This window comes from Macrobrachium rosenbergii, chromosome 42, assembly GCF_040412425.1.
Source record: "Macrobrachium rosenbergii isolate ZJJX-2024 chromosome 42, ASM4041242v1, whole genome shotgun sequence".
NCBI classification, from domain to species: Eukaryota; Metazoa; Arthropoda; class Malacostraca; order Decapoda; family Palaemonidae; genus Macrobrachium; species Macrobrachium rosenbergii.
Window position 1 is genome coordinate 28,489,035 of NC_089782.1, and position 12,450 is coordinate 28,501,484.

At 36.8% G+C, this 12,450-nt stretch overlaps 1 protein-coding gene across 2 annotated transcripts; it reads right to left on the reverse strand.

Annotated features, from left to right (window-relative positions):
- Window positions 1–41: 41 nt before the first annotated feature.
- LOC136828123 (ATP-dependent RNA helicase DDX55) lies at window positions 42–10,476 on the reverse strand. 2 transcript variants are annotated; one of them, XR_010849935.1, is made up of 3 exons: window positions 10,367–10,474; window positions 3,006–3,094; window positions 42–1,201 (listed from the first exon to the last, which is right to left on the reverse strand). XR_010849935.1 is itself a non-coding variant. In XM_067085916.1 (2 exons), the coding sequence occupies exon 2, from the start codon at window positions 6,914–6,916 to the stop codon at window positions 5,159–5,161; it is 1,758 nt and encodes a 585-aa protein (XP_066942017.1). In that variant the 5' UTR covers window positions 6,917–7,001; window positions 10,367–10,476; the 3' UTR covers window positions 4,420–5,158. The 2 variants fall into 2 exon arrangements, 1 of the variants encoding a protein (XP_066942017.1); XM_067085916.1 differs by lacking the exons at window positions 42–1,201; window positions 3,006–3,094 and adding an exon at window positions 4,420–7,001 and having other exon boundaries at window positions 10,367–10,476.
- Between the last annotated feature and the right edge of the window lie 1,974 nt (window positions 10,477–12,450).

Genomic DNA, 12,450 nt, shown 5'->3' on the forward strand with positions numbered 1-12,450 from the left:
TGATCACATTCTTGCAGGTAAAAAGTTAATGAAACTCGAAAAGGTTTGACTTAAACTTTATTTACACAGTTTCAAGTACCGCTGCATCAAATGAGCACTCTCACATTTTCTATAAATCTTATATAAATAGTACCTGCATGTCTTCCGAGACTTTCTAAAGAAGCAATTACTGAAGTGGAGAGAGATTAAACAAATCCCATCCAAATTATTTCTACTCTAAAATCCAGACTTACTGAAATTACCCGATTTAACAAAACGTAAATTAGGTCTGATAAATCTATACTATAACCTGAATGTTTGTAACATAAGTTTTTATATATAGTATTTTTTAATAAAAGGTGAAGCTCTATCCATATATACAGTCAAAATTATATATTAATTCTTCACTCTTATTAAGGTAATAATTTTAAATACCCTGTAATTATTTTAAAAGGTAAAGAAAGGTACAGTTTTACCAGCATGACAGTTCTTTCAAAGACATCGCTTTGCTTCATCTTCTCCTCTGTTTAAAACCATACAACAAGACAATATTGTACTAGAATGCTACAGCATGACTAGACACGGGGCAGTAAAAGTACTGGGACTAAGCCACCAATAGCAAACAAACATTTGTTATCTTAACCTGCAATTCTATTGCACTTGCTGATCCTGATTCAAAGATGAGAATGACCTGTTGGGAAGACTACGTCACTTTAATCAACTGCAGACACCACCCTACTTACAAACAATCAACTTATAAACATTCTGAGATACCAGCAAACGGGATTGGAAATTAGAATTGTGTTCAGAGCACCCCCTTTGCCATCAGTAAGTTCAAATTTTGTTTTGCGTTACTATTCTGTACATACAGTACTTTATGTACAGTGTATTGTGTTTTAGGATGAAAAAACGTACAGTACTGTATTGATTTTGTGTCCTACTGTACTTAACCAACTTACAAACAATTCAACAAGCAAACGGCTGTCCGGAACGTAATTCATTTGTAAGTAGGATGGCATCTGTATTGGTCTTTTAAAAGAGTTGTGACACCGAGGTGTCCCGAGATGTTTATTTATACGTCTGATGGCCTGGTTGTTTCACCTGCCTCCTTTTCCTTGAGTTTACGCGCAGGAGTCGAAGACAGAGCTGTTACTACTGAAGGGCCTACGATGTACGCTCCCAAAGTTGCTACACTCACAAGGGCCATGGTTGCTTTCGCTATCTACAAAGGGCAATGCATACAATCATGTAATCAAAAATGGCAATTGTCAACCTACTTCATGAAGGACTTATGCTATGAGCCTTAATTCTTACCCTGCCACTACTTAACCAATTACAATCTTAACCACGAAGGACACTAAAAATCATATTTCAGTGTTTAGAAAGATCAGCATCTCCTGTAAATTAGAACTTAAAGCTTCGGCCATGCAAATCAATACTTTATTTAGAAAATCATGTTGAAATCATAAAAAATTAGAGGGGCTGCTTACTTCACTAGTGATATGGTTGTAAGAGATTTGTATTTTACAAAAAAGTTTAATTGGTACCAATAAGCTAAAGAATGCGCTGAGTAGAACGGATGTTCAAATTACACCTCAATCAAACCTGAGAAAAAGGACTTTTTCATAAGACTGGCTGGCTACATAAAATGCACCAGAAATGGTCTAGCGTCTTGTTATACATGAAAGTACATATGAGGTTAGATGAAATCAAAGAAAAAAAAAAAAAACTGAGGCAATATTAACACCCGAGAGAATGTGATGTACCGTACTGTAAAGGACCTATAACAAAGAATAACCTCTCCAACAAGGTTACAATTACTGAGATGCAGTGTCAAAGCAGTACCTGTTTTCGTCACGTAAAATCAATATTTAGCAGTTACCTCTCCACCAGGCAGTCTCGAGAATGTTCAATATGACTTTTCTCCGGTTACAAATTAGTTAACTCATGTTGGTCTGCACTCACAACCAATGAAATATCTAAGAAAATAAAAAGCTTGTAAAACTGACTTAAAAGCAAATAACTTCAGTACCTTGTAAAATTCTGTAATGGTCCTTTTATATCAAAACATACTGACCTTGGTCAAAACTTGATACTCTCACACCAAAACCATTTATTGTGGTGCTTCTCTATGGATAACTTACAGATGTGTGAGTTAAAAAAACAAAATTACAACTACAATTGACAGCCACTTTACCAAAATATTTAATCCTTCCTCTCTTAGGGAAAGCAAAATACAATTAAGTATATGAGACAAAAGTGTAGCAGATAGCAACAAAAAAAAATAAGCCCCATTCCTAGATATGCCTGGGAGTGCCTTGTACCCAGTGCCAAGGGTAAATCCTTCTCTACATCTGCTACTGGCCTTGAGAAGGAATTTTCTTGACAAGGAATGCAAAAGGATGATCGAAGATGGGATTCAGGAGTTACAATGACTGAAGGGTTTGTAAGAAATCTGTGCTTTAATTTGTAAAGCTACTGTTTTTGTTATCCAGTTCTTGAGAACACGTGCTAGAGTGTTACTTCTTGTGAATCAAAACATATTATATTTTAAGAAAAGATTCTAATGTCAAGTAACAAAATGGAGACAAATGTGAAAATGAATTTCTGGTAACATTACAAGAATGGTTTAGCACTTACGTACTGTACTGATAATTAGCTGAATATCACCTACAACAAAAATTCTTAGAGGGGTCTTCTAAACATCCCCAATATCCAAAATTTAAGGTCATTACCAAAAATCAGACAATCTTACACATGCTCCATACCAGCAATTAAATTAATAATTGTTAAACAAATTACTCCTTGCCTCTGCACTGCAAGCACTGAGATCTTACATATTATACTTGACAACAACTTCTCTTGTTTCTAAGCCTTTAATTTCCAAAAATATATCAAACACTACAGAATATTTAAAATACTTATTCAGGTCTTCAAGGTACAAAATAAAGAATGAAACCCTAAAAGGAAAAAATAATAGAACGTCATATTACTGCAAAAACAACTAAAGTATGCTAGTAACTTACATTGGCTCTTCCTACAACGGTTGATGAATTGAATCGATGGTGCAGATTGAACGGAAGTTTGTCAACGTACGGATCTCCAGGGGACTGACCTTAAAACATGAACGAGGTTAATAGCAAGAACATTATATTAACACTGTGTAATAAAACCTAAGTTCTAATTCCCTCAGCAGAAGACAACAGCACTTGATATTCAGGTGAATTAACAAGTTCATATCACGATGTGCAATAGGAACTCCGAAAGTTCAAGTAAAGGTGCAATGCATTACCACTCTAAAACAATTCTCTTTGTCTTCTAATAATTTACTTACATTTTCATCTATTTACTAATTTTTATTTTCTAAAAACTGATCTCTTCTTTCTGTATTCCCTATCGGCTTCTGTTACTTCTTTCAAATGAACACCTTATTCACTGGAAGTTTGAATATCAAGTCAATGGTCCCTGTGGGCTTGCTCCATATAAATAAGGTTCATGTTCTGAATAATAATAATAATAATCATAATAATTTACTGTATGTACCAATACTGTAATGGTTATTACCTGTCAGCAAAGACAACACAATTAATACCTGTATCTCTCATTGCTCTTTGATATTTTTCATTTTATCTAAAGGCCAAGACACAAATCATCCAAGCACTGGGTTGACATCCTATGTGCTAACACACTGAAAATTTTGAAGCACTCAGTAATGTACACCATAATATACTAACCACTTGTTACCTTAAGCTTAAATAAATGACCATGAAGGTTAAAAAGGCAGCTTAAATCGTAACCCTGCAATGTTCGTGGCATCCAGTCTTTGACATCTGGTGGTCAAAGTATGAGAGGGACCAAGGTTAGCACACAACCACAGTCCGTATAGTGTGACGGACTAAGAAGGGGGTATTGCCAATTGGTATATAATCATAATTCGTAATCAAAAACCTATCAAAAGACTAAATGGATGCTTTACTTTTTGAACATGAAAAACCTAGGGTATATGTCCCTAACCTCCTTAATTTTTCAGGACAATATCCTCTGATAGAAACTGACTGTATGTGACAAAAATATTCAAGGGTACTATGAGAGCTCTACACCATCGCTGCACAACCACATTAATACTTGGATCCAGAGCTATGGATAACAAGTGACAAAGCAACACTGCCACAGATCACCCCAGATATTAGAACCCAGACGTGCTCAACAATATCAAGTGGCACAAGTATACCATACCTACTTAGGAAAAAATAAGGTGTTTAATAATTCTCAAGCAAACTATTAATCCAAGAACGATATGTGATGAGGATGAACACATTTCACCTTGTTTTCTAGTCACCCTATAAAGTTTCCTTCAAGGATTGCAGAATTTGTTCTGCAAAACAATGGCTGTATCTACTAAGAATCACATTCTATCTGAGGTCAACAAACACAAACAACTACAAAGTAAACTTTTATTACTTTATGTAAAAGAGTGATAACAAAAACCACTGTTGACCTCTAAAGAGGTGTTATATACTTCAACAAAATTTACATGCTACTGCATTACAAAAATAGAATCGGATCAAAGTTCATATTCACATGACACATTCAAATTGAACTTTCAGCTTTTAAGAAATATCACCGCAATTTACTGCATGTAGCGATTTCATCAGATCAAACCAATAAAAGAATATGCAACATTTCCTATTTACTAATCATGAAAGACACTAATGATGTAAAGTTTTCAATGTACCAGTGCTATTTCATTGTTTGTAGGCTTGAGACAACTGATAATTATATTGCACAACTCCTCATGCTTATTCAAGATATACCAAATGAAAGTACATTGGTCAGCCATCTATGAGTTTAAATTTATCTGGCAATCATACTTAACAAAACATTAGAAAAACACATTACTTTACATTCATCCATCAAATATGATGATGACATATGCAGATACAGTACAAAATACCACATCAGGTATTTTTATTTGTAAAATTTTAGGCAAATGACCACATAAGGAGTGGGCTCACAAATATATTGTCCACTTTTCTGCCATTCTAAGAGTAAAAAGGACATTTTTCTCATAAACACTGCACTGAAAAATGCCTGCATAACATACTTCTTTGTCTGTATGCTTGTATACTAAAATATCTATGACCTGTCATATAAACATACCACAAATCAAAGTAAAACTTCACTCGTCAACTTCATCATCATCGCCAATGCCAAAATGATTATCAAATTCCACATCTGAAACTTTGCCCTTTCGTCTCCTCTTCAACATTCGGTAGTCTTCGTCTAGTTCTTCCATCTCCTCTTCCGTCAACCTGTTCCCTTTCCGCTTCCTCTGCTTCTTTTCCTGGCGCTTCTTCTTCCTTAAAGCTTTGTCTTTCTGTTCGGACCACGGCTGACTCTTTGGCTTTGGCGCCTGCTTCAGTCCCGGCCATTTCCCAGTCTCTTGGAAGTCCTTCAATTTCTTTTGTCTGTTCTTTTCTAATTCCTTATCCTTATACTTTACAGAATTTATGTCGAGCTCAATGGCTTCAAAATTTTTCACAGCAACACCTTTCAGTTCTGGCATCCTTGGCATCTTCAACAAACCATAGCTCATTGCAACACCACCAAAATCAAGTTTTTTAATATTCAATATAAATTTGATATCATGTTTTGAATATGCTTGTATGTAGGACACGAACGCTCTGTTGGCCTTATCCATTAAACTTCTGTCTTTTATTTGAAGATTACGGATTTTCTTGACTAAAGAGGGAACAGATTTGGGCTTTTCCAAGGGATCCAGTTGGACTTTCTGATTAATGTTAATAAACTCAACGTAAGCGGTTTCAGATGGCATCAACAACAAAACTGCTGACCCTTCATTACCAATACGTGCAGTACGTCCGCACCGGTGAACAAATGCTTCAGCATTAGATGGTGGGTCATACTGAATGACCCAATCAACTTTTGGTATGTCTACACCACGGCACATTACATCAGTACACAGCAAAACACCCGACTCAGAAGACCTAAAATCATCAAAAATTTTGAATCTTTTTTCTTTAATCTTGCCATGAATAGCTTGAACTATTGTATTCTTAAGCAATTTATGTAACAACACATTAAAGTATTTGACACTTGCACAAGTTGGAAGAAATATCATTGTCTTTTCCTTTGTCCTTTCCCTCAAAAGTGCAACTAAGATGTCAAACTTCTTTTCAGTTTGACAAACCATAAAGTAGTTCTGAAGAGTTGCCGGTGTTCTCTGATCGCTTTCGGATTCGTGGTCTTTGACTCTGACCTGGAGGGGATTTCTTAAACCAGCACGTATGAGGCTGATAACATCCGAAGTCTGAGTAGCTGAGAAAAGGCCTGTTCTTCTCTGCTTGGGCAGATAAGCAAAGACTGAATTTAAAGTGGTCATGAACCCTAGATCCAAAAGCCTGTCTGCTTCATCGAGAATTAGAACTTCTAATCTTCTCGCTCCCGCAGCAAAGCTTGGACCGTTTTCGATGTTGCGGGAGAACAAGTCCTCTAGCCTGCCGGGAGTAGCTATGAGAATGTGAGCCCCCCTTTCAGAGAATGCCTGGATATCCTCGCCAACATATGATCCACCTACAGTGAGCATGGCTGTCAGCTCAGGCACATGCACCAAAAACTTCTCTATCACCTCATATATCTGAGTAGCCAACTCTCGAGTAGGGGATATGATGACGGCTCCAATATCATGTTTCCTAAGGGGAGTATCTAGCTGTTTAAGAATCTGAATGATAGGAATGACAAAAGCTAACGTTTTCCCACTACCAGTGACAGCTTCTGCTGCAACGTCCTTGTGGCTGAGGAGCAACGGAATGCAGGCTGCCTGGACGGGTGTCATACGCTTAAAACCCAAGTCTTTGATGGTGGATTTGACGGGGTCTATTAATTTCACAGATAAGCTTTTCCAGGTAGTTTCCATGGCGATGTCTCGAAGCTGACGCAGGAACAAATTACAATTACACTCAAGGGTCTAGTTGGCTAATGGACCATATAGCAGCAGTATTCTGAAAGGAGCACAAGGGTGAAAATTAAAATAATGTGTGGTATTCTTCCTTCTATTTATCAAATGACAATGACTTAGATTTTAAATCTGAGCAACTTAAGTTTAAATATATTTTCAAAATTTAAGAGTTCCACCCCTGTACTACTTCTCAGAACACAGAACCTCAAGTTAAAGTATGGATTAAAACCTCCAGATGCATCAGGATCTAACATCGCATTGCAAGTGCACAGTAATATGAATAACAGAACATGCAAGAACAAATGTATACTGATACTATGTCCAGTGCTAGACCAACTGGTATGGACAGGAAGATCCACTAGTTCAAATGAGAATAAAAAAAGCAGTGGTCTAGTAGAACATAGTGTCACAATATATACAAGTACTGTATCCTAAAAAGTACAAAACGACCTTGCCTAATCATCACAAAGAAACCAACCCAAACCTCTATGAGCTTACCTTACTTACTTACAGAGATTTTTGTAGAAATACTCATGAAATTTTCAAATAACACAAACCAACAATGATCCATGATCATCAGGGTCTAAAATATGGCTTCAGCACACATACTTGTAAATGCTCTGATAATGTGACTACCCTTTTCTAATTTAAATCCAGCTTTATCTTTTACCATAGGCAATAAGTCGTATTTAGTCATTTGGCATGGAAGACGTAAATTTAGGTAGAAGTTATATTTCCCTGATTTAGAGGAAACTGATTCAAAGAATTTCCTTTGTTACTGAGTGAAGATACAATTACTTTGCTTTGTGGTGCAAGGCAATGAAAAGGAGAGATACTTAACAAGAAATACAGTTGGAAAGCCCACAAGAACTGTCTAACTGGTAAGGTAACAACTGTATTTGACAATGTCTGTGGATGAGGAATAATGGATTTTTTGGGGGCATTTGGTGAGGTCTATACTGTTCAGTATGCCTCATGACAATTAAAACAAGAGGGTTATGATGTATTCTTGTAAGTAGCACTGCTGCACTTTTTTAGCAAAGATTAAAAGAGTTCAGGGAGAGAAGTGGGTGGCTTTTAGCGATGCAGGCAACTCAGGCTAAGCTGGGGAAACTCAGGCTAAGCCAGGGAAGGTTAAGATGTACCCCTGTATGTAACACTGTATTGACTGCAAAACATTTCAACAAAGGTCCATAGAATTTCCAAGCCAAAAAGGCTAGGTTAGGTTAGGAGAAGTAAAAGGACAATGCTTACGCATGGCTCACAGTGCTCTCCGTCACGTTAAGTCGGGGGGGGGGGTATCACGTGGGGCAGCACCTAGGTTAGTCTGAGAATAGCTTAGATGCAGCCCTGTATTTCCCTAAATTTTGCAGGGCCATTTTCACATCCAAAAAAACCAGTTTCCCCAATGCGATCTGCCATAATTGTTAGATGTCGTGAAGGGCTAGGTGTATGGTAAGCTAAGGATTTGTGTTTTCTACGCTAATGCTCTGACTGTAAAATAAACACAATTTCTCTTACTGAAGGGAAATATTCTATTGATAATTAGACTCCAAGCCAACACCGGATTCAATACCAGAAATGGCTGGATGTGCAAAACCCAGTCGGAAAATGGAGGGATTGCGGAGTAAGGGGTCAGGGCTACTGTAACCTTGGATAGTAGGCATTTCAAGAGGGAATATGACCTAACCAGACTTAAGCTACCTTTACTGAGCCTAACCTTGGATGCTGAGTCCTAGACTGGCTCCCCCTCCCACCCTGTACCAATCCAGTAATTCGTGACCCCTTACTCTGCATTCAACGTGATGCCCAATGGGAAAGATATAATCAGTTCTGAGGTTAATTACAGGTTAATTACAGTTGAGCGACAAAAAATAATGGTAAATTCTTGATAAGCAACCAAAATACTATAAGAAAAGTCACTTTTAAAGGAAATACCCGACACGGAGCTAATGCTTAGATCTACCAGCATTTTATATGTTATGTTCTAACCTGGCTGGGGGCTTTGGCCCCCCTGGATCCCCATCCCCCCAAAAGTAGGGTAATTTGTGTCCCGTAAGTCTGCACTTTACCCAAGTAAATCATATGGATCAATTAGCCTAGGCTTTAGAAGTATATGACAACTAATCAGAGCATGAAAATATCAAGCATCGCACATAATAAGGTAAAAGTTCATTTCCGGTCCAAATTCCAATTCCACACGAGGGCTGGTACTAAACACGGCGAAACAGTGATTCATCTGCACTGTTTTCCTATGTTCAGTACTAGCCCTTCGGGAGTCAAATGTATTTCGCCGTTTAGCCTAGACCTAGACCTTGGGGGCATCAAATGTCCCTAAGCGCATTTCGCAAAATTGAAACTTACGAAAATTCCTCAATTATTTACATATATTTTATTTTTATTGTGATAAATATTAGTTGGCAAGAATTATGCATATACAATATTTTTTCAGTTTTGGTATTTCTTTTGGTATTTCTAAGCATTAGATCCGCACGGACTGTCTGGAACGGCTCCGCGAATACAAGACATTAGGGTTCCATATGTTCAAGGAGGGATTGGCTTTGGAAATCTATTGTAAAAGGAACCATACTAACCTAACGTACCCTAACCTAATCTAACCTAGTAGGTTTTGTTACTTAGCCGGGGGGGAGGGGGGGGCTCCGGCCCCCAGACCACCAGGATGAAGGAAACTTCAGTTTTTTACAAAAAGTTCCCCTATAACACTAGGCATGCTCAATGGGAAACGATCAGTTCTGAGGTTAATTACAGGTTAATTACAGTCAAGCGACAAAAAATTACGGTAAATTCTTGATAAGCAACCAAAATACTAAAGCAAAAGTCAATTTTAAATACTCGACATGGAGCTAATGCTTAGTTCTACATTATGTTCTAACCTGGTGGGGGGGGGCTTTGGACCCCCTGGATCGCCCCCCCCACAATGTAGGGTAATTCGTGTTCCCTTACTCTGCACTCTACCCAAGTAAATGATAAGGCTCAAATAACCTAGTCTTTAGGAGAATTTGACAACTAATTAGAGCATGAAAATATAAATCGTAAATAATAAAATGTCTCAAATTCTCTGAGCAAAAGTAATTCCATAAGAGTTTACTGTCATAAGAAACACGGTGTCAATAAAGGCTATGGCCTATTTAAGTAAAAGTATATAATTTCACATATCAGAAATAGGCCTAAAATACCAATTTCAAGACACCATTCATGCCATAGGGTTATAATTAACCTAGGCCTCTATAATATAAATATTACGTAGACGAACCTTATAGGAATGCGTAAGGAATGGTCAGGTTTTGCCTCATCTAACTCTATATTTAGGCCTAAAATCATCATAATTTCAATATCTTTTAAGTTGTACGGATTAATTAAACGTGGGCCTAACTTCTAGCTACTCACCTTTCACGAAATATTTGTATAATTCTTGAAGGAGGCAAAAGAACGACATCTTTAAGGGGCCTAATCAAATAAAAGTTACAAAACACGAGAGAACAACAATGATTAACTTTTGGGGTTTTAGCGACCAACGCCCTAAGGTTCATCTAAAATGGGGCGTTTTGGTCATTTTCATTAAAACCTATCGATTTATTGGCTCTCGTATAGGTATTTATTCGAGTTAAATTTATTTTTTAATTATATTATAAAGTTCATAATGTGTAATTCTGTTTTTTCCCGCCCACAAACCGCTAGACTTGTGCGCGGGCGTTTCGGACGTTTTGAATTGATTTGATTTTGTGTAGTAGCTCTCATATAAGCGTTTCTTCAAGTTCCATTTTATCGTTGAATTATGTAATGGGTTTTATTTTTCGTAATCATGTTTTATTCTACCCACTAACTGATTGCTTATGTGAGCCGTCGTCTTAAGGCATTTTGATTTAAAAAGTTTTTTATATAATAACTCTCATGTAGGCAGTTATTTATTTCATTTATTGTCGAATTACGTATTGAAGTTATTTTGTGTATTCCCGTTTTATTCTACTCACGCAATCCTCTTTTATTCTACCAATTGCCTAGCATACTTGTGTGTGCCGCCGGTTTTAGACGTTGTGCACTGAAATCTACTGGTATATAGCTCTCACGTAATCCTTTTTCAGTTTAATTGAGTGTTATTCTGTAATGAGATTTATTTTGTGTAATCTTGTTTAATAACGTTTCTCATGGGTCTGATGAAATACAGTTCCTGGTTCCTGATTCCTAAGCGCTCACAGTTGCGGGCACACTACACGATTCTCATGAGGTGCGAAGCTTTCTTCCCTTGAATACAATTTTACACACTTTTATTTTTACTTTACATTATATATATATATATATATATATATATATATATATATATATATATATATTTATATATATATATATATATATATATATATATATATATATATATATATATATATCATTTAACAGTTTTTCATTTAATTTAGCACCCTACCCTTAACCTCCCAGATGTTATTACTTAATATTTCGAATTTATTTACTTTTATTACTCCTCCCTTTTACGTTACTATTACTTTTTAACTGGTGCCGTTGTTTTCTGGGTTGGTGACGTCCTTTATTTTCATGGCTATTCTCATATATTCCACTAGTTTTCTGTTCGGGGCTTTCAGAGTCTCTAATGTTAAGTTTTCTATTTTTTGTAAGGGTTTACACCTGAACAAATGTTGTCCTCCTCTATTCTGCAGTTATCACAGACCTCATCCTTATATCTTCCCCGGTAGTTAGCTTTCAGGTCCAACATATTCAGCCTGGTTTTCATTATTAAGCGTGCATTCTTTGTTTCTAGTTCCCTTAGATACTTATTTTCCTCAAAGTTATCTATGAATCTCAGCTTCTTCATTTCTTTCTTCTTTTCTTCCAATGTCTTTTCGATATCTTGTGTCATTCTTCTCTTAATTTCCTTTTTCAGTTCTTTTTTGGCATATTTTCCCATTCCACTTATATCTATATTATACTTTTTACCTATCTTTTTCTATGCCTTTTGTCCAGCACAGCCCGTAGGGGGCTCTTAACTGGTCTTCTACTATTTCTTTGATTAGTCTTTTGTTGTCTGAATTTATAATATTGTGGAATAGCATTATTTTCTTGTATTCAATTCTATAGGCAACTGGCCATATGCCGGACTCCACTAAAATTCCCCAGTAGGGCGTGCCCTTCAGCTGTTCATACATTCCTCGGAGGATCTTGTACTGCATTTGCTCTAGAGCGTTTGACTCGTTTTCTGTTAAGTTGCTCCAGGTCTCTATGTGTTGGCAAATAATGTTGGGCCCACCACTGTTTCAGAGATCTTTTTCCTTACTTCTAATGCCATATTTCCTACTTTCTTTACGTCTCCATATTTTCTTATTTCTCTTAGTAGGTACTCTACTCTACTCTTTGTTTTCTCGATTCAATACTTGTTTCTTTTGAGCCATTTTGGGTGTACCACTCTCCTTACAGGTTACAAAACACGAAAGAACGACAACGATTAACTTTGGGCTCTTCGC

Bases quoted from the DNA above. Each gene is read 5' to 3' on its own strand.
- LOC136828123 (XM_067085916.1), bottom strand. From the start codon at position 6,916: ATGGAAACTACCTGGAAAAGCTTATCTGTGAAATTAATAGACCCCGTC.